The 22,762-nt window shown below is 47.7% G+C and overlaps 1 protein-coding gene across 1 annotated transcript in view; it reads right to left on the bottom strand.

Annotated features, from left to right (window-relative positions):
• The window catches only part of TMEM198 (transmembrane protein 198), a 28,634-nt gene extending 6,482 nt beyond the window's left edge, over window positions 1-22,152 (bottom strand). Inside the window, exons 1-3 of the mRNA XM_018563051.1 lie at window positions 21,330-22,152; window positions 12,174-12,436; window positions 10,854-11,429 (exon numbers count right to left, since the gene is read on the bottom strand). Of these exons, the coding sequence (XP_018418553.1) occupies window positions 10,854-11,429; window positions 12,174-12,336 (739 nt within the window). The 5' untranslated portion in view covers window positions 12,337-12,436; window positions 21,330-22,152. The remainder of the gene's footprint in view (window positions 1-10,853; window positions 11,430-12,173; window positions 12,437-21,329) is intronic.
• Between the last annotated feature and the right edge of the window lie 610 nt (window positions 22,153-22,762).

Raw genomic sequence — 22,762 nt, 5'->3', positions numbered from 1 at the left:
GAGAAAGAGGTTAATAGGGCTTTAGGGTTTTTTTAAAAACTGGAGAGGTGCCGCTTTAATGCTCTTCCTCAAAATGCAAGTGTAGAAGGTGGCCGTCTCATTCAAAACAACGCACTCCTTCTATGGCTGAAAAAGTATCTTGTCTCAGCAGTTGCTAAAATAATTGAGGCAAACACAAAACTTTCTAATGGTTAAGCTGAACAATTCCAGATTTATTACAGTCACAAAAATAATGGGAAAGCAACCGAGTAGACGGCTAGGAAAGCAGAAGAGGCGGCCGCCATGGGCAGTTCATCAGGAAGGGGGCACAAACACAGGGACCTGCAACCAGTCTTTCCCTTTATGGCCAGTCTAAAGGTGCCCATACACTGCACGATTCTCGTACGAGAATCGCGGGAAATCCCGCGATCATACGAGAATCGTGCAGTGTATGGAAGGCGTGCGATCGTTTCTACTGTACGGTCGCACGAGTTGATGGCCTGCTGGTTGATGGTCTACTGTACGATTCTCGGCGAGTTGATGGCCTGCTGGTTCGACGACTGCCGAACGGGCCGGTGTGCGCACGCGCACACTGCCCGTTTGCAGTCAGCGTAAGCCCGCCCCTCATTACAGTCATCACAAGCCCGCCCCTCAGGGGGCGTGGCTTGCGATGATCGAGAGTGCGATCTGCCCGTCCAAGATGGGCAGATCGTACGTTTTTTTAATCCCTTTACAACCATCGCAAGACTAAGGTCTTGCGATGGTTGTACAGTGTATGGCCACCTTTAGCATTTGTCAAGCGAGGACTAGATTCTACCACCTCATTTATCAGCCGCCCCTGTAATTGAGCGTGCCCTGCCGCCCCAATCTTTATCTGAACTGCTGAATTCATGAAAGAGCGCGCTGCATGTCCTGAAATAGAGATCTCACCGAGCCTCTGATTGCAGCCAATTTAAAAGGCCTTTCAGCACGCTCAAGATTAAGAGATTTGTTCCTTACAGGAAAGAGCCTAGAGGGCGAATTGTTAGTGGTTCCGGAGAGGCTTGGCTGTTGTGACTGGTCATTGATTCTGATTAGATTCAGATCTGAGAGCCGTCAGGGCGCTGCAATGTTAATTGAGTCCAAACAAATTAGCCATCACTGTGTGCGGCTTGTGGACAGCTGGATCAGTTAAAGGAAACCTACCAGCAGCTCAAAGTACACTCAGGGCTGGATTTTCTCTCCCTCTGCTGCCCCAAGGCCAGGTTCCTCAATGCGCCCCCCTACCCGCCAAACCCCTCCAATGGAGAATGGCAGACCTGCAGGCTGCATACAAGTGATCTCTGTGACATTGCCGAGATCACTTGTACAAAACAAGCGGCAGCTTCCCCGCTGTACATTTAGCTCTGCTTACCCAAGGCAGGGCTAAATGTAGAAAACAGCTACCCGCCTGGCTCCCGGAACTGCATGTCCTGGGCATCGGGAGATAGGAATTCCACACCTCTGCTGCCCCTCTACTCCCTACTGCCCCAAGGCCGGGCCTTGGGTGGCCTTGTAGGAAATCTGGCCCTGAGTACACTATGTGGCGACAAGTATGTGGACACCCCTCCAAATTATGAAGTTCAGGCGTTAAGAGGCGCATATAAGCAGACACGTACAGCGGCCAAGCAACCTCCATTGTGGGTTGCACTGAAAAGGTATGAAAACTCTAACAATGAACTCCTCCTATTTGGTCCATTTTAGTATGTTAAATACACCATGGAAATCATTTAGTTGAGCTGCACACCGATGACATCACTGGATAAAAACAACTTCACTCAGGCCATGCAAGTGCTGCACAGTCCCGCCTTAGATCCTTTGCCCCCTCTGACACGTAGTAAGTCCCTGAGAGTGAAACGCATCAGCCGGGGGAATTGTGTGGCCCAACTTTTCCCCTGGATGTGCGATGGAGCAAAGGTATGCTCCAATGGTGGGTACTTCATGCTACTATTTGAGTGACCAGTGAAGGTCGTGGTGGAGCCCCGGGAGGTTGATGCATTCAAAGTGTTTTATTTTATCTGCCTGAGAAGTGAAAAAAACATGAAAAAACAGAAATCTTCTCAGCTGATCAGAGAGAGGAGAGGAGGAAGAGAGGAGGAGGAAGAGCGGAGGAGGAGAAGAAGAGAGGAGGAAGAGAAGAAAGTGGGAGGAGAGAGGAGTAGGTGAGGAGGAGAATCAGATTGAAGAGAGGAGGAAGAAAGGAGGAGGAGGAGAGGAGGGGAGAGTGGAGGAGGAGAGGAGGAGGAGAAGAGGAGAGAAGAAAAGTGGAGAGAGGAGGAAGAAAAGAGGGGAGGAGGAGAGGAGAGAGGAGGAGAAGAGGATAGGAGAGGAGGAGGAGAGTAGACAGGAGGAGGAGAAGAGAAGCAGAGGAGAGGAGGAAGAGAGGAGGAGAGCAGAGGAGGAGAAGAGGAGGAAAAGAGGAGAGGAGGAAGAGAAGAGAGAGGAAGAGGAGAGGGGAGGAGAAGAGAGGAAAGGAGGAGAAGAAAGTGGGAGGAGAGAGGAGGAGGAGAATCGTATAGAAGAGAGGAGGAAGAAATGAAAGGAGGAGGAGAAGAGGAGGAGAGAGAAGAAGAGAATCGGAGAGGAGAGAGGAGGAAGAAAAGAGAGTAGGAGAGGAGGGAGAGGAGAAGAGAGAAGAGGAGAGGGGGAGAGAGGAGGAGGAGAGTAGAGAGGAGGAGAATAGAAGCAGAGGAGGAGAAGAGGAGGAGCGGAAAGAGGAGAGGAGGAGGAGAAGAGAGGAGGAGAAGAGGAGAGAGGAAAAGGAAAAAAGGAGAGAGAGGGGAGGAGAAGAGAGGAAAGGAGGAGAAGGGGAGAGGAGGAGAAGAGGATAGGAGAGGAGGAGGAGCGGAGAGAGGAGGAAAAGAAGAGGAGAGGAGGAAGAGAAGAGAGTAGGAGAAAGGAGGAGGAAAGAAGAAGAGAGGAGAAGGGGAGAGGAGGAGAAGAGGATAGGAGGGAGGAGTAAGAGAGGAGAGGAAAGGAGGAGAGAAGAGGAAAGGAGAAGAGGAGAGTCTTTCTAGTCCCGTCCAAGGGCTCCCTGTTAGGGGTTCCTTGAGCTACAGCGAATTGACCTCCCATTTTATGTAGCCCGCATAGTTCCGGCACCAACACCACTTGGCACAGCCAGCAGCATGAAATCAATCATCTTTTTAGCTTTCGGTAAAGGTCTCTGTATGAGTTGCATTCCTCCTACTGTCCACCAATGTATACCATCTGTGCATATACCTGTTTTATCTGTGGTTTATCTTTAAGGTTAATGCTTAATAATAATAATAATCATAATAACAAAAATAATAATAACTGCACCTAAAAATACTGTTTACTTTCCCTTTAGCTCTGTCCGGGAGGGTGTGATAGAGATCTCAAAAGAAAGCTATAATAGTATGGGGTCAATTTGACTTATTTATTTGCACACTAATACATTTTTAAACTGTTATATCTTCTATTTGTTACACTCTGTATGCAATCTTTGTTCTACAATGACTAAATTGCAAATGATTTCTAGCGCACCGTGGGTCAGCTAAAGAGACAACACGGCAGATGCTGACTGCTTTTGGGATTCCATTTGTCTCATTTAACCTCAGACTCTGATAAGGGTGAACTCAGAGAATAAACAGGCTTCTCTCCCAATAGCTGAGACTGATGCCATCACATGTACTAAGACTGAGACTAGAGTGCCAACAGCTGGCTGTATAACAGGGGTGGGCAGATCTGGCCCTCTAGATGTGCTTTAACTACAATCCCAGCATCCCTCTGCCTCTGGGAGTCATGTCTATAACTGTCAGCTCTATTATTATTATATTATTATTCAGAATTTATATAGCGCCAACAGTTTGCGTAGCACTTTACAATATAAGGAAGACATTACAATACAAATGAAGACAAGATGATGAGGAGGGCCCTGCCCCTGAGATCTAAAACATAAAACATAAATATGATAATAACCTTATTGTTCCTTTTTGATGGAACAATGAAATAAATTGATTTGTTTTATTTATTAACTGCATTTGTTGCATTAAATAACCTCAGTGGGCTTCAGCGGGTTTCAGCGAGCTTCGAGCGGCGCTGCAAACTGTTCTCCGCTCCCAGTCCGGAGCTGAAGGGTATTTTAAGGGCTTCAAGAAAGCTGCTGAAAGCTTGTTAAATGCTTTGGTAAATGTTTGTTGTCGGGCGCCGCTCTCCAAAAGAGTGTTTACAAGCTAATGCCGGCGTGATCCAGACACAAGGAACCGGCGGCTCCCCTTTACAGTACATAAATAATGGAAATAGGGCCTAAAGCCGGGATCTCATGGCAAATCCACCCTTCACTCCCGCCAACTGTCCTACCTGTACAATCATTCCTGACTAATGCGATTAGCTCCATCCCTAATCTAAATGGGAGTCGTAATCCTCCGGCCTCTAATCCCGCTCGCTGTGCACACAGCAACAAATGTAGAATATTTTTTATTGATGATTTATTTCCCCAATTATTATTTTACATTGATTCATCGCAAAATTGTTATTAAACATTTGAAAAGTGAGAATTGGTGCAGTACTGCTTTGTCAGCTCTAGGTGGGGCACTCCAGAGGGGCGTAACTAGAAATCACAGGGCCCCATAGCAACATTTTGTATGGGGCCCTGTGATTCCTACTTACGCCCAGAGCCCACCTGAGATCCCAAACTGCTCACCTGAGAGTGACCCTGCAGAGCCCACCATAGACTCTATGGTGGGCTCTGCAGGGTCTCAGGTGGGCTGGTCGCACCCCTGCACACCTCTTACCTGTCAGCCCCAACCTGTTGTCCGCCTCCTCCTCCTGCACAGGGCCCGCCTCCTCTTCCATCGCCGGGCCCTGTCTTCCCTTCCATCGCCGGGCCCCTCCTCCTCTGACGTCACCGGCCCGCCTCCTCTTCTGTCGCCAGGCCCCGCATCCTCCACCCCTGCCGACGCCGGGCCCAGCATCCTCCGCCACAGCTGCTGGCTGTCACTGACACAGCAGCGGCTATGAGGAGGAACGGCTGCAAAGATCACTGACACGTTCCTCCTCACACCCGCCAGTGACAGCCAGCAACCTGACATGCCATAGCGACCCAGGCGGCCCTCATGGCATCAGGGGGATGTCCTGGCCGGGCCCCCCTGTGCCATGGGCCCCATAGTGGCCTACATTTCCAGCATCATGGAGCATGATGGGCATGGATGGCACATACCAGTCAAAATACAATGGGGGTTACAATCACACTGCATCCCTTTAAATATTTTTACAAGCCTTCGGGGTTCCAGTAGACATAAAAAAACACCAAGACTGCTGGAGGGTGCCGCCATCTTGGATGTGATGTCAGCAGCCACTAAAATGTGGCAAGCGTCTGCTTCACACCATACAGTGTTATGACCAGTGTAGATAAGTTGATGTCAGCAGCCCTGGCGGTCTCAGAGTAACACTCTATAGCAGAGGTATCCAAAGATCAGCTCCCGGGCTGGGGCAAAACTACAAATCCCATAATGCATCTGCCTCTGGGAGCCATGCCTGTGGCTGTCATAGTCTTGCATAGCCTCACGGGATTTGAAGTTGCGCCACAGCTGTAGGGTCGGAGTTTGCCCACCCCTGCTCTATAGTACTGATCCTTGCTGGCTCCTCCCCTCAGCAGCTACAGAAATGGTTATGTAGCGGAGGTGAGGGGAGGGGCAGAGGAGCTGAGCCAGCGCAGATAGTAGTTAGACACTTCCAGAAAAGGAGAGGGCTGTGACGTTCAAGGAGAGAGGGGAGCTGGGCTGGGGAACTGACTCCTCCTGGACTAGTCAAATAGGCTATTAACTTCAGAGACACATTGTGAGCCCACTAAAAAAAAAAAAAATTTTTTATGGAAAGTAAAAACGCTGCATGTAAGCATCTAAAAATGCTTTTCATTGCAATGTTTTGGTGACAGGTGCTCTTTAAGGTCTGCTCAAAATGAACGATGACTGGGCTGCCCTAACGCAGTGCACCTTGAAGCACAAGAACTAGGGCTGCGTAAATTAACGATTAAGTTAACGATTAATCGATTAACGATTAATCGTTAAATTTTTTGATCGATTACATTTCTTTAATTTCACTATATTGCACACCACACTTTTTTTTTTTCTTTTTTTACTTCCACCGGTCCAAGCTTGCTCCTTTGATGGACTACAATCTCAGTACAAGCTAGTAGTCCATCACTGGAGCCATTTTTTACATTTATTTTATTTTTATCCAATTAACCGATTAATCGAACTTAATAATCGGCTAACTAATCGATTTTAAAAATAATAATCGTTAGCTGCAGCTCTACTAGGATCACACTAATCCAGCACGTTATTAGTCTGAGTTGCCCCACTCAAGCGGCGGCCATATTGAGTGGGGCACGTGAGATTAATAACGTGCTGGATGAGTGTGATCCTAGTTCATTTTATTACTTCATTGCTGTGCTGTGTGTGTATAGGCCAATGTAGTTGGATCTGTATGTGCGTTATAATTAATCAAAATTAATCGATTACATTTTTTTTCGATTAATCGAACACGAAAATTTTAATCAGTAACAGCATATGCACAACTGTGTCTCTGTGATGTGGCCCTAGGGCCTATTCACACCAAGCCGCTCCGTTGCAGTGCCCTTTATGCGCATTACCGAACGTGCGTTACGCCACCCATTACCGCGCGTCCTGCTAAGGAAGTTGATTTATGTGAATACGCTGCCAATGCACCACATGGGACCGATAATTGGACCTGCAGCTTTTTTAGTTGGCCGGCTCCCTGCTTCTCCGGTCTCTGAAGCCTGTCTCCTCCTACGCTGAAGCATTGAAATCTTCCTTGGCGTCCTTCCGTGTATACACCGTGTATAGAACGTAGTGAGTTACGGGACCTTAGACCGCTGCAGCGGAGGGGGAGAGAGGCTGGATGGGCCGGTCAAGAAGCAAGCTGGCTTTAAGGATCGGGCGAGTATAACTTTTTTTTTTTTTAGCACCTAGACCAAAACGAGCACTTAATCCTTCCAGTGCAGGACTGGCCCCACAAATACAAGTTTTGCCCGGAGTTCTCCTTTAAGGCAGAGCCATAACTGTAGAGGAAAGTGAGACATCATCTGACCTCATGACCCCGTCCAGCAATCTGTTATTTCCATTCCTCATAAACAGTCACTAATGGATACAGAATGTTCCACGCAAACAAGGCAAAAGCAATGTTCTCAAGAAATTCCGGAACCGGCGCCAGCCGGGAAGCGCCGAGAAGAACAGCGGGATCACGTGGCATGCCTAATTGCACCTGCGAGTCGGTAGACGAGTCTCTGGAAATAATTATAATTATCTGGCAATTATGAATGGCGCAGAACAATGTCTGAAGCGCTGATTACAGTGTCACATATTTCTGGTGCTGTATTGAAGATTTCACATTGTTTCATTTTATAATGGGCTGATCCTTCCTGGCGGGTTCATCGCTTCTCTAGGAACACATTCATTACACCGATGGAGAAGACGGGAAGACGAATCCATTTATGTTCTATACTATGTACCAGAAATGATTTGATGTTCGCGCGGTCCTATTTTCTTGGCTGGTTGCCGGTGTAAGCCTCACTTGTCCCTATGCCTGCCAATCAACTGCTGTGTCAACCTCAAGACCAGCCACATGAAGGTGGCCATACATGGCTGGAATACCACCGTGTGGCCCTCCCGATACGGCCAGGTCAACAAACTTTGAGGCCGGCCAGGATCACCCCTGGGCGATCCGTGACCGCGCGGCAATGGACCGAGAGCCCGACGGCGTCAGGAGAGAGGAGGGGACTTGGCATACCTCATCCCGCCAGGTGAACGTCCCCTCCTTTCTCTGCCAGCGTCCTTCACCAAGATGGCCGCCGGTAGGCATCATTCAAAAGGTCGAGCATGTGCGATGACGTCATCGCGCGTGTGCGTGGTGACGTCACGCACGATAACGACACGGCGGGGTGTCACCAGGTCTAGAGACCAGGTGCCACCCTCCCTCGGGACGCCCCTGCTATATGGTCAACCATCTGTGGACACCTGACCATCACACATATGTGAGCTTGTTGGACCTCCCTTTTCAAAACCATGGACATGAATATGGAGTTGCCCCCCCCCCCTCTATTTGTGGCTATGGCATACTCCACTGCTACTCTAGATTTTAAAGTGTGTAGGCGCCCATTCAGCCAAAAGAACATTTGTGAGGTCAGCTACAGAAGTTGGATGTTTAGTAGGATTGGGATCCTTCACACTATGCTGGAGCATCAACAGGACACTTCACCGGAAACAAATGAACTCAATCATTTGGAGGAGTGTCAACATACTTTTGGCCATATATGTAGATGTGATGGTCAGGTGCTCTCATACTTTTAGTCGTATATGTAGATGTGATGGTCAGGTGCCCTCATACTTTTGGCCATATATGTAGATGTGATGGTCAGGTGTCCGCATACTTTTGGCCATATATGTAGATGTGATGGTCAGGTGCCCTCATACTTTTGGCCATATATGTAGATGTGATGGTCAGGTGTCCGCATACTTTTGGCCATATATGTAGATGTGATGGTCAGGTGTCCTCATACTTTTGGCCATATATGTAGATGTGATGGTCAGGTTGCCTCATACTTTTGGCCATATATGTAGATGTGATGGTCAGGTGTCCTCATACTTTTGGCCATATATGTAGATGTGATGGTCAGGTTGCCTCATACTTTTGGCCATATATGTAGATGTGATGGTCAGGTGTCATCATACTTTTGGCCATATGTGTAGATGTGATGGTCAGGTGTCATCATACTTTTGGCCATATGTGTAGATGTGATGGTCAGGTGCTCTCATACTTTTGGCCATATATGTAGATGTGATAATCAGGTGTCCTCATACTTTTGGCCATATATGTAGATGTGATGGTCAGGTTGCCTCATACTTTTTGTCATATATGTAGATTTGATGTTCAGGTTGCCTCATACTTTTAGTCCTATATGTAGATGTGATGGTCAGATGCCCTCATACTTTTAATCATATATGTAGATGTGATGGTCAGATGCCCTCATACTTTTAGTCATATATGTAGATGTGATGGTCAGATGCCCTCATACTTTTAGTCATATATGTAGATGTGATGGTCAGGTGCCCTCATACTTTTGGCCATATAGAGCATGTATCATGGGTTTATGTTATTTTACACCTCATTATCCTGCACCTGTACCACTGGCGTAGATTGGAGAAGACTGGCTGGTTACAAACCAATCAGTGACACAGAATCTATCCAATTGTGTTTGTGGGGGCGGGGAGATTCCATGTTAGATCAGTACAATGCAGTTAATTAAAATTAGTAACCGACAGTTTGAGCTTACCTTCTGTGTGCGAGTAGCCCTCTGCTGTGACTTTCCACTGGACGAGCACCCCCAGTAAGCTGAGCACAGGCCATATCCCGAGGATGACCCAGCTGTACCAGCAGACGGCCTGCGGGGGGTCAACCTTCATGCGCTGGTACACGTACTGCACCAGAAGAAAGAGCTCGATGAAGTAATCCACAGTCACAGTCATGATGGCACTGCCAAAGACAGCAGTGGAGAGTGTGGTGAAGAAGCGTTGCCACTGTAAGGTCAACACGGCAAACAGCATCCCAATTCCGAGCAAAAGCGCCACCGGAACCCACACCGTGCGTGGGTGGTAGAACTGTTCCATGACAATTAACGAGGCTATGGCAAGCAGTAGCCCTAGCAGCAAGCCCACCATGAACAGTCCCACGCTCCTCACCAGCATGGTTACCAGTCCACAAAGTTATATGTAGATGTGATGGTCAGGTGCCCTCATACTTTTGGCCATATATGTAGATGTGATGGTCAGGTGTCCTCATACTTTTGGCCATATATGTAGATGTGATGGTCAGGTGCCCTCATACTTTTGGCCATATATGTAGATGTGATGGTCAGGTGTCCGCATACTTTTGGCCATATATGTAGATGTGATGGTCAGGTGTCCTCATACTTTTGGCCATATATGTAGATGTGATGGTCAGGTGCCCTCATACTTTTGGCCATATATGTAGATGTGATGGTCAGGTGTCCGCATACTTTTGGCCATATATGTAGATGTGATGGTCAGGTGTCCTCATACTTTTGGCCATATATGTAGATGTGATGGTCAGGTTGCCTCATACTTTTGGCCATATATGTAGATGTGATGGTCAGGTGTCATCATACTTTTGGCCATATGTGTAGATGTGATGGTCAGGTGTCATCATACTTTTGGCCATATGTGTAGATGTGATGGTCAGGTGCTCTCATACTTTTGGCCATATATGTAGATGTGATAATCAGGTGTCCTCATACTTTTGGCCATATATGTAGATGTGATGGTCAGGTTGCCTCATACTTTTTGTCATATATGTAGATTTGATGTTCAGGTTGCCTCATACTTTTAGTCCTATATGTAGATGTGATGGTCAGATGCCCTCATACTTTTAATCATATATGTAGATGTGATGGTCAGATGCCCTCATACTTTTAGTCATATATGTAGATGTGATGGTCAGATGCCCTCATACTTTTAGTCATATATGTAGATGTGATGGTCAGGTGCCCTCTGACTTTTGGCCATATATGTAGATTTGAGGTTCAGGTGTCCTCATACTTTTAGTCATATATGTAGATGTGATGGTCAGGTGCCCTCATACTTTTGGCCATATAGAGCATGTATCATGGGTTTATGTTATTTTACACCTCATTATCCTGCACCTGTACCACTGGCGTAGATTGGAGAAGACTGGCTGGTTACAAACCAATCAGTGACACAGAATCTATCCAATTGTGTTTGTGGGGGCGGGGAGATTCCATGTTAGATCAGTACAATGCAGTTAATTAAAATTAGTAACCGACAGTTTGAGCTTACCTTCTGTGTGCGAGTAGCCCTCTGCTGTGACTTTCCACTGGACGAGCACCCCCAGTAAGCTGAGCACAGGCCATATCCCGAGGATGACCCAGCTGTACCAGCAGACGGCCTGCGGGGGGTCAACCTTCATGCGCTGGTACACGTACTGCACCAGAAGAAAGAGCTCGATGAAGTAATCCACAGTCACAGTCATGATGGCACTGCCAAAGACAGCAGTGGAGAGTGTGGTGAAGAAGCGTTGCCACTGTAAGGTCAACACGGCAAACAGCATCCCAATTCCGAGCAAAAGCGCCACCGGAACCCACACCGTGCGTGGGTGGTAGAACTGTTCCATGACAATTAACGAGGCTATGGCAAGCAGTAGCCCTAGCAGCAAGCCCACCATGAACAGTCCCACGCTCCTCACCAGCATGGTTACCAGTCCACAAAGGACACCGATGCCAAGGCCAATGCCCACGCTGGCTTCCACGCTCAGCTGCGTGTCCAGAACCCGTTCCTTATAGCACAGCATGAAGATGACCACCGATCCAAACATCAGACCAGTCAAGAACATGACAGCCTTGAAGCAGCGGTAACCTGCATGGGACAATTGGATATTAATTAGAACATCATCATTGTATCTACATAATAACATGTCACTCATTACCTGTCACGTTTTACTTATACTGGGGAAATAAAAATATTAGGGGGATCCTAGATGGGGAATTTCTCTACCCATCAGAGCCATCGAAGGTCATCCACCTGGCTATACGCCAGGCGTAACTTATATAACTGAATCCCCAAATTTCTGCTTATTAACAGTGGCTCCTGCAGATTCTTCCTCCAGTCCATGTCTATATCGAGGTGCAGACTTCCAGCTAAAGGAGGAAGTATCAATGGACTATACGTGGAGTGATGTCACTGCACTTCTTCTCCTTTGAGAACTACAAGTCCCTCTACTACGGTGACTGATGGGACTTGTAGCCTCCATTCACAGACATCTGATCTTCGGGAAATGTTGGTGCATTAGCAGCCGATTCATGTCAACAGGCTTCCTTATTGCAACACACGGTAACATGCATTAACGCACCACAAAAATGTTAATGGGACCCTTTAGCCCTCTAACTCCTGAATCTAGCTTTCCTCCTTTCTGGCACTTCCAAACTTGAGGCCCATCGTTTTTTGGAAGATTAGGCAATGCATGGCTCTCCAGTTTCAGGAGATTTACTACTCCCTGTGGCTGGCAGGATCTTTAGGGACTTGTAGTTCAGCGCTGCAGGTTGCCTCTTTCTGATACACTTGGACTTTAATTCGAAGGTTGGTTTCTTCAGACGTACTCACCAAAGAAGCAGTAGATGATCCCAAAAAGGCAGCACATGGCACAGACCACAGAGGGCACCACCTGGTACCTCCTCTCTATCTCCTGCTCGCAGGTCGGAGGCCAATCCGGCCCCGGCTCCGGAGCAAACAGCTTGAATGGAAGGGTTTGCATAATGTCGGTCATGTCCCCAAGAGGAGATACAAGACTGTATGTCTGAGTGTGACTGTTCTTCAAAAGTCCGTATTATGGAACCAATTCCATGTACAAAGTCTTATCATTGGTCCTAGAAGGGGGGGGCAGAAGACAAAGAAATCATCAGTTAACAAGGCAAAGACAAACACAACACAAGTACATTACAATAGTGCAACTTCAATACAGGTGATTGGTTTGTATAAAGATGGCCAGTCTGAAGTGCAAGGTGAAAACCACATGTGATGCCCAACCTTCATGATTGAAAGAACTGAAACCCAATACTGTAATTGAAGGGGGCAGGCCAGGGACAGTCAGGCTGGGGAGGAACCCCCATATTTTATCCTGCACGTACATGTTGATCTTCCAGAAACAGAAGCCACGGATGTTCCGTATAGCCCGTCAAATCAGTGGCGGGCTGTGGCTGTATGCTGGTAAATGCTGCTCCGAGCATGTACATCCATACAGGTTCAGATTTACGCCCTTGGACACAGACATCCATCTGTACCTGTAATCAAGTATACGCTCAGAGAGGATTTTACCAGCGTAAAGCCACAGCGCGTCATTGATTTGTACTGACAGGCTTTACACAGTAACTGTGGCTCCCAGGAGCAGAGATCCAGTCATTTTTTACAGCACGCGGGCTCCAGGAATAAGCCCTTAGGCCTGGTTCACACCTGGGTGTTTTACAACGCTCAACATGTGAAAACCAATGATTGCCTATGGGCATGGTTTCCACCTTGGCGTTTTACAGCGCGTAGGAACGCGCTGCAAAACGCCATATGCCCAAAGAAGGAGAGGAGCTTCTTTGGGGCGTATTTGCCGCGCGTATCCATTGGGATACAGCCAGGTAGCTCTCGGAAACGCGCGTTTGTCGTGCATTTTTTACCACAAATCGCAGTAAAAACGCGCATATTCCGTATGCCTAGGTGTGAACCCAGCCTCAATGAGAGGGCAGAACACCGGACAGGGCTGGGAGCACATTGTTCTCTGCAGTGATGGTCTCTGACTTTTTTCTGTACATATAGGAGCATAATGACATACTAAGGGGGAAAGCCTATGACCTCACAGCCATCCTGCCTGCAGAGCTTAAACCAAGAGGTCATAGAGGTCAAGAGGTCACCAGACAAAATGGCTGCCAGAATAGCCACTATTTGTTTATTGGTTCAGAAGCATGCACCCTCAGTCTATGTATGTGCCTCCTCTCCCCCCGCATGTATAGGGATTACTGATTAAGCTTCGTATCCTGGGCACAGCTGTGAGATGAACTGTCACGATGGAGCGTTAACGTGGCGAGCCTCCTGCCCGCTAATCCTGAGCATGAACCAAACCAGGTCTGCTGTAATTATATCCTGCCAGAGTCTACTGATTCTCTGTATAGGGCATCACCCCTGCCCTGACCAGGAGCCGGGGGGGGGGGGGGGTTGATGAAATCCATTGCAGAGATATGTGCTTTGTATATCAGCCTTTTAGAGGTTATTAAAGGAAAACTGTTAAAGTGCAAGTAAGCTGAAGCAAAATCAGCAGGCTGTATAAGACAGAAGGGACTGTGTAAGTGTCTTCTGTCATGAAAGCTTCTTGCTGCCATTTTGCAATTATTTATTTTCTATACGCTGAGCCACACATGTGCAGCTCAGTGCACGGACCCGGCATGCCGAGATGAAGTTGCTCCCGTGTGCATGCGTGGTCATTACATCATCGGGGCCTGGCCAATCAAGCGGCCAAAGACTCTCAACCTGGAAGAAGACCGGGAGGAAGATGTAAACAAGGTAGAGATGCAGAGCTGGAGGGGATATATACATATATATTGTGACAGGACAGTGCCGTATCACTATGGTGATTGGTGTGTTTGGCGCCCAGGACTCTCGGCCAGAGGGGCTGAGAGAGTCCAGAAAACATATAGCGTTACAGGGAAGGAGCTGGGTGTCCAGTTCTTTCCGGGTTTTCTGGAATATAACTGGGATCTGGGTCTTTGGAGATTTCTAAGGCTGGGCACACACCTTACAACCATCGCAAGACTTTTGTCTTGCGATGGTTGTAAGGTACTTAAAAAAACGTACGATCTGCCTATCTTGCATAGGCAGATCGTACTTGCGATGATCGCAAGCCACGCCCCCTGAGGGGCGGACGTCCGATGACCGCAATGCCGAACGGGCAGTGTGCGCTTGCGGCTTTTATGGTACGGCCCGGCCCGTACGGCTTTTATCGTACGGACATGCCACAAACCCGCCGAACATCGTACGATGCTCGGCGGGTTTTCGAACATGTCCGTAAGTTAAAAGTCGTGCGACCTTACAGTAGTAGAGGTCGCACGGCTTCCACACACCTTACGATAATTGTACGATCTCGGGATTTCCCGCGATTGTCGTACGATTATCGTAAGGTGTGTGAGGACCTTAAGAGTCTTGGGCGGGATGAAATCTCCAGTCCAGGGGCCAGGTGCAGCCGATTACCAGACCAGGCTGTCCAGGTGGCTGATAACAGCCATATTAAGAGACTGGACAGATAGGAAGAGTTGGTGTGGTGTGGTCTGCAGGCACTTGAGGGCTCCTGCTGAGAAGAGGGGCAGGTTGTGTCCAGGAGTCAGGTGGACTCCACCCAGAAGCCAGAGTGGAGCCAGGAGGCTGTGTGTGTTTGCTGGAGGCACCTGGGAATCAGCCTGGGACATACAAGGGGTGTGTGGAAGAGTCACATGCAGGATAGGTGACAATCCTGAGTTGGTGAGGCATTGTAATATTACTTACTGGCTCAAACATAAGCGGACTGTATGTTGCTGAATTAAAGCTCTTTTTTGTTACGGAAGAATAATAAAGACTTTTGCTTAAAGGAAAAGCCTGTGCGAGTGCTCTGTGAGCTCCCCAACGTCACAATATATATATGTAACTGCAGTCAACCTAAGAGGCCAGCCCACCCAAATGTAATATCTTAGTTCTAAGCGGACCCTGGTGGGTGGGTTCTAAGTCAATTCCTGGTTTCTAACATGTCTTCAATACTTCAACAACGAGATCTCCCTACCGTAATTCCTAACTGTCTTTCTGTCCACCCGGGGGATTTGGTGTCCCCATCTATCTGTGTGTGTCCAAGCTCCTATTGTTGCATCCTCCACAATATAAAATCAATAAAAAAAGTAGGAAGAGTGGAAACCCCGAATAATGGCCTCAGGAGATGTTTACACCTGGGGACTCAGCACAGCGAGCCCACCAGGAGGCTCCCAAGAGGTAAAAGAAACTGTCAGGTAATTTAACTGTCTTGCACAGTCTATCTCAACCAGGGCGCCTTCTGGCTTCCTAAACATTTTCTAATGGTAGGACTCTAATGAGAAGGGGGAACTCTGATGTAAAAAGGGGGCATCCCAATATGTGAGGGGACTTAGATTTAAAGGGGAAGGGGTACCACGATGTAAAGAGGGCTCCTGATGTGAAGGGTGGCTTCTCATGTGAAATCGGGCTTCTAACATTAAAGGGGGGATCCCAATATGAAAGGGGACTCTGACATAAAGGGGAAGGGGGGCTCTGATGTAAAAAGGGCTCCAACCCAATCCAGTCTCCTCTAGAAACGATGCTACACAGAGATACTTCCACTAAACTGGTATCGACTTATTATGCCGAACTTATGGCAACTAGGTCGTCCAGGTTTGATAAATGCAAAGAAAAATGGCAGGCCTTTCTCCCAGACCTAGATGGGGACGGTTGGAGTGATTTTGAAAACACATACATGTCTTCTGTAATCGCCTCTAGAGACAGAATTTTACAAGTGACATTTTTTTTACCAGGTCTATTATACTCCATCCCTTCTACATACATCAGGTCTCCGCCCCACCCCGCGGTGTTTTAAGCGCTGCGGTCAAAGGGCAGATTTTTCCCACTCCTTTTGGTCTTGTCCACATATCCGTTCGTATTGATCTGAAATCACCGCCTTCATGGAGACTGGTTTGGGTTTCCCCAATATATGCAATCCCACTTTCTGTTTATTGGGTCTTTTTGGTGAACTGATGTTGGATGCTAGGGCCCAGACCCTCATTCGTCTACTTTTATTCTATGCTAAGAAGGCCATCCTTTTGGTATGGGGCGGCGCCTCCCTCCCTGAGTTGCTGGAAAAAACTGGTCAGTAAGTCACCTTTCTCTTTACAAGCTTACCTATGCGCAGAGGTGTAGCCCAGACCGATTTGAACGGATCTGGGGACCATGGCTCTCCTCTACTGCTACAACAACTGATCCTGCATAATTGTACTTTGTGCTCTAGTATAAGGCCTGGCGCTCCATGTTCCTCTACTGGCTCCCCGTGTTCAATGTATAAGGGTATGGTTCACACCCGGGCGTATTACAGGCCGTATGAATGCGCTATAAAACGCCCTACGCCAAAAGAAGTACATGAGCTTCTTTGGGGCGTTTTTGTTGCACGTTTCCATTGGGATACAGCCAGGTAGCCATCGGAAATGCACTTTCGACGCACGTTTTTTTACCGCGAATCGCGGTAAAAACACGCGTCACGAAACGTGCGACAAACGCGCATATTCGATACGCCTAGGTGTGAACCCAGCCTCATGGTGTGTAACCGTGCATTTCATATGCCTGTATTGAGACTGTCATTTTTCTTTGTACTGAGACTGTGAACTCATTGTGATCTTTTTCTTTGTTTTTTCTTGTTTTATGTCACTGGTTATGTTGCCCGGGTTTTCCTTTTTTTTGGGACCTGTTTTGTAACTTTTTGCTAACTTGATAAACTAATAAAAAGCATCTTTAAAAAAAAAAGAGGGCTCCAGATGTAAAGGGGGCTTCTCATGTGAAAGGGGGCATTAAAGGAACATTAAAGGGAGGATTCTGATGTAAAGGAGGGGGGGGGCTATTGATGTAAAAGGGGACTCTGATGTAAAAGGAACATTTCTGATGTGAAAGGGGGACTCTGATGTGAATGGGGGCTTCAGATTTGAAAGGAAGACTTGATGCAAAGGGAGGAACCCCACATTTTTGTGTGTTTTTGCATGGGGTCCCCCCTTACATTTTAGACTGTGGTCCTTAGAAATTTTGCATACTTTTTAGGGGTGCCGTGAGTGAAAAAAGGTTAAGAAATGCTGGTCTAGCCTACAACCAAAAACAAAAAAAACTGTTTCGTATGGACTGGCTATTTAATATACAGGTGAAACTCGAATATTTAGAATTAGAATATCGTGCAAAGTTCATTTATTTCACTAATGCAACTTAAAAGGTGAAACTAATATATGAGATAGACTCATTACATGCAAAGCAAGATAGTTCAAGCCGTGATTTGTCATAATTGTGATGATTATGGCTTACAGCTCATGAAAACCCAGATCCACAATCTCAGAAAATTTTTGGCAGTGTGGGCAGGTGCCAAGTCCTACTGGAAAATGAAGTCAGCATCCCCATAGAGCTCGTCTGCGGAAGAAAGCATGAAGTGCTCCAAAATCTCCTGGTAGAAGTTGCATTAGTGAAATGAATTAGCTTTTGCACGATATTCTAATTTTTCGAGTTTCACCTGTAGATAATGTTATCCAGGACTATGTGTATAGTTATTAAACATTGTTTATTACATAGGCAGGTTCTGCTTCCTCCTGAGTAGTATGGCACATTGACGGTTCTGTCCTACCTAAATGCAAGTCTGGGGTCAGGTACTTTGTATACAAACACTTTGCTTTGTATTCAAACGCATTGCTACTCAAATGCAACTGTTTAGATGCAGGGGCTGCGTTGGACCTGCTTTTTCCTGCAACACAGAGTTCAATGGCACCAGCTGCATCTGAATAAACTCAAAGTCTAAAGGTGCCCATACACCTTACGATTATCGGACGATTTTCGTATGTAATCGACTTTTCGTCCGATAATCGTATGTGTGCATTGCAGTGTCCGACCGACATTACTGTACAATCGTACTACTTTTGACGGTCAAGCATGTTTGAAAACTTTGCTAGATCGTACGATTGTCGTAAGGTTGCTGGCGTTTCCGTCCGTCAAAAGTCGTACGATCTACACTGCGTTTGCGCTAACGCAAATACGGCAAATCAATTACCGCATTTCGTCCGGGTGCTTTTCGTTAATTACGGCTAAATTAATCTTGCGATCATCGGGGCAGGATGGGGCTGCCGTACGAAAATCGGACGACTATTCGATCATCGGACGAAAAGTTTTGTCCGATAATCGTAAGGTGTATGGGCAGGATTAAAATCAATTAAGAATGAATCGATAACTGTTGACCTGTGCTCGAAGCATGTTCGAAAAACAGGTCAGATGCAGAAAAAAACAAAGCCTGTCAACACTAGCCCTTATGCTCGGCGGCTCTGCCTAAAATCTGAGCCATGCCATTTGTTGGGATCACATGACCAATGCCATGGCATTTGGTTGCATGATTGGCACTGGAGGGAGATTGGGTGATGTTTATTAAACATAAGTGGATCCTTTAAGCACTATATTTAGCAGGGGGTCAGTCAGTTAAGATGGCCATACACTAGTAAAAGTCAATTTGACCAGTGTGTGGCCATGTTGGGATCCCCCCTTTCAACTATGGATGGCTCTGCCAACACAACCAGGCTCGATAAAAGTCAATTATCCAATTGACGTTTGTCGAAGGAACCTGTCCAAAAAATCTCAGCCAATCAGCTGCAGTCACCTTTCGAGTAGTTTGACAAGAGCATACCCACTGCTGTCAGAATACAATAGCTTGGCAGGGGAGGAGGTCGGGATTCCCCCAGGGGCTGAACAAGAACAAAGGGCCAGTGTATGGCCAGCTATAGACTCAAGTACCTAACATACATCTAACAATATGTTATCTCATATGGAACAACTATTAGTTTGATTGTTATGGGCAACGCAGATGCTTTCTCTTTAGACCCATATGGAGCCCATAACTGCTTTCTGAAACAGAAACCTGCAACCACTGGGGGACTAAAAGTCCCAGCATATCAGCAAACCCCTATTGTGTTAATTCATATAGCAGAGAGGGCACTGAGCCTATAGGGAATCTTACAACCTAATGGGTCTACCAGGTCACAGACACCCATGGAAAGCAGAGTACACGCTGGGAAACCTACGCAGACCTGGGGGAACCCTGGAGAACAATTTTCGAAACATTTGCGCAGTTGTACGGTATTGGGACATGTAAAAGCCAGCACAGATCTCTCAAACACGAGATGGTTGCTCGCTGTGGCTACATAATTTCAATTTATATGCACACTTTCTAAAGAGGCAACATGCTGATTGTGCCATTCAATATCCTATTACTTCCTAAATCAGGGATGGACAAACGAATACGGGAATCAGGAGGTGGTCTGTTCAATCCAGGAGCCGGAAGGATTTTATTTTTGGAGCCTATTGGCTACAGATAGAGAAAATCTAAAAAGTTGGGCACTGGCTGTGAGTTTTTTCAGGAACATTGGCGACCTGGCTCCTGGGGTTTGCCCAGCCCTGGACTAAATATATAAAGTGAACAAAATGGGAGCTTCTGCCCAGAGCAGCCAATTAGATACGCGGTTCTTATTTATCAAAGGGTGCTCAATACTCGGAGTACACAACTACCCAACCCGTGATAACACCACGGGGGTAGCAAGCAAAATTATATCTATCAAATAGTGTTATACGGTGTTGTGTCTTAAATAATGGCCTTGGTAGGGACCTACATGTGCAGGAACAATTCTTTGTAACCTGGAACTGGGTAAGGCTGGCGCCCCTTGGTATGTGCTGCACTGTACTGCTCTCTATAGATCCACCTTGCTGTTTGTACACATAAATATTATATAACTTCTCGAATACGCAGACTGACCCATGGTGGCTGGAAAATAGTGTGAGCCGCTGTCCGTAACAACCCCTGATCTGCCCTCAGCAAGAACTCTATAGCCCTCAATCGGCCAATCAGATTCAAACCTGCGCTAGGATCTTGCCTGCTATTGGCTGTCTGGGAACAATGCCATTCTTTTGATAAATAAAAAGCCCACAGCATGATGAAAAAAAAAAGGTGAACCCAACAATGTCCAACCGTTCCAGTTTTAGCACCCACCTAACGTAAGAGTCCTTTGCATGCATCAATGTTTGTGCTCCTTGCTGGCACAAGGGAGTTTAGGCGTGTTGGGTTTCAGTTAATAAGTGCTGAGCGTCAAGTACAGTAACCCATGGCAACCGACCAGAAACTGTCTTTCACTAGCCCGGCTGAACTTAACTGTTGAATGTTGGTTTTTGATGGGTCGCAACAGGTCACTGCACCTGTCCGTTGCAGCCAATGAGCATGGGCGAAGTATGGTAACCTGTGGCAACCATGGTAATGATCAATAATATAAAACTGATTGAGGGGTACCGCACCCCGCACAGCCCTATAGCACTTTGCATTGCCTTAGGAAGTAATCCTGAACGACTCCGGTACTTGCCTTGTGCGCAACTGGCGCTGGACGCACGTTTCCGCTTCCATATGCGGGCACCATGCATTCTTTGCAGAACATCATTACTGTATGGATCGTAATGGCATCATTATCACTATACAAATGGCTTCTGCCTTCCTAGATGTACCTGATGCTGGCAGATAACTTGGAATGACGGGATTGTGGAGGAGACATAAAGGAGCCCTGGGCTATACAAGAGGCAATTCTATTTTCCAGTGACTGAGGCCTGTCTATGCTGTAAACAAACCTACCCAGCCCAGCCGGGGCGAAACGACGCAAACACAGCTCCCCCCCTTACCCAGATGAGCCCCCCGGTGTGGTTATTTACCACCGATAATCATTGCCCAGAGCTGGCAGCCATCCTGGCTCACCGGGGAGGAGGGGATTTTTTAACCCGCCGCCTGCCGGATCGAGGCCAAGCTGGCACTCACCATGCTGTGCAATGTGATCTGTGTGATGGTGGGCAGCAATGCATGGATCAATATTAACGAAGCCATGGGGGCCATAAGGCTTGACAGAATCCCTACTCGGAAAACAGGGACGGTGCCGAGGTTTAGTGGGTCATTAAAGCTTATAGGGGGGGAAATAAAAGGAAGGAACTTACATTGAATATCAGCAGTGTGTATGGGATTCCTGAACAGCTGAAGGTTTCCATTTTTGCAGGCGGGGGAGAATTAAAGGGGTGGGGGGCATGGCTGTTATGAAGATAAGGGAGGTCTCTCCTAATTACAGAGTGTTGGTGACCCAGCATAGGATCAATTAGTGACAGTACCTAGGGTGGGGTGAGTCACATCCGTGGGAGGTGTCCTGAGATGGGGACCATACATGGAGCTGTCACCCGGTGCCCCTTTATTCCCACGGTGCAGCCGCCAGCAGTCTCCTTCCTGTGTAAAGGCAATGTTTGCTGTCTCTCTGCCTCTCCTGAGGTCTCTCACTCATCCTCAAGCAGCAACGCTTCTCCGGCTGTCTTGCGAGATGCTCCAGGGTCCAACCGTCCAGCATGCAGCTTGCGGGTCTGTCACTTTCAGTCTCAGGCTCCCCGGTGGTCTCTCGTATGTGGTGATCAAGAGTGTCTCCCCCATCCATGGGTTCCTTGCCCCGGGATCATCTTACATAGCCATTGTGCTGCTCTCTCCATCACTCTCTTCCTCTCTTTGTCCCCATCTCTGCTCTCTCCTTCCTTCTCCCTCTGCGGTTGGAGGGGCTTTGTGAAAAGAGACCTCCCCCCCCCCCTCCTCCCCTCCCTCAGTCAGCCTTCCCTCTGTGTCTGCTGTCTCTGCCCTCACACCTCCTGCCTTGCACTTTCCTTAGTGTTTTAACAAGCAGCCTGTGCCCTCACTTACCCCTGGGTACCCCCATCCTTAACCGTCTGCCCCCTCTCATCCACCCAACCAGGCTCAGCACTCTCTATGGCCCCCGGCTGGCTCTCTCTCGCAGTCTGCTCTCTCCTTTTCTCTCTGTGGTTTTCTCTCTCTTTTTCTCCCTCTTTCTTTGTCTCTCTCCCTCTATTCTTTTTGTCTGTCTCTTATCTGTCTCTTTCGTTTTCCCTTTTCTGCTCTATTGCTAGCTCTCTGTCTGCACTCCCTCTCCTTGTTTCCCACCGTGTCTCTCTGGGTGTCTTCAGCACTCTGGGTGCACTCTCTCCTGGCTCTTACTATCCCTATGATCTCCCTTCTCCTCCCCCATCTGTCTCTCCCCCTCTGTGTCTCTCCCTCTGTTTCTAGTACCCCTCTGTCTCTCCCCCTCTGTCTTTCCTCCTCTGTCTCTACCCTTCTCTCTATCCTCCTCTGTCTCTCCCCCCCTCTCTCCTCCTCTATCTCTCCTCTGTCTCCCCCCCTCTCTCTCTCTCCTCCTCGGTCTCTCCTCTGTCTCTCCCCCTCTCTCTCTCCTCCTCTGTCTCTCCCCCTCTCTCTCTCCTCCTCTCTCTCTACCCTCCTCTCTCTCCTCCTCTGTCTCTCCTCCTCCTCTGTCTCCCCTCCTCTGTCTCTCCCCTCTGTCTATCCCCCTCTCTCTCTCCTCCTCTCTCTCTCCTCCTCC

This window comes from Nanorana parkeri, unplaced genomic scaffold (assembly GCF_000935625.1).
Source record: "Nanorana parkeri isolate BGI_ZX_2015 unplaced genomic scaffold, ASM93562v1 scaffold626, whole genome shotgun sequence".
Lineage (NCBI taxonomy): Eukaryota > Metazoa > Chordata > Amphibia > Anura > Dicroglossidae > Nanorana > Nanorana parkeri.
Note: the sequence above shows the minus strand (reverse complement) of the source record. Positions and strands in the feature narration are given on the sequence as shown.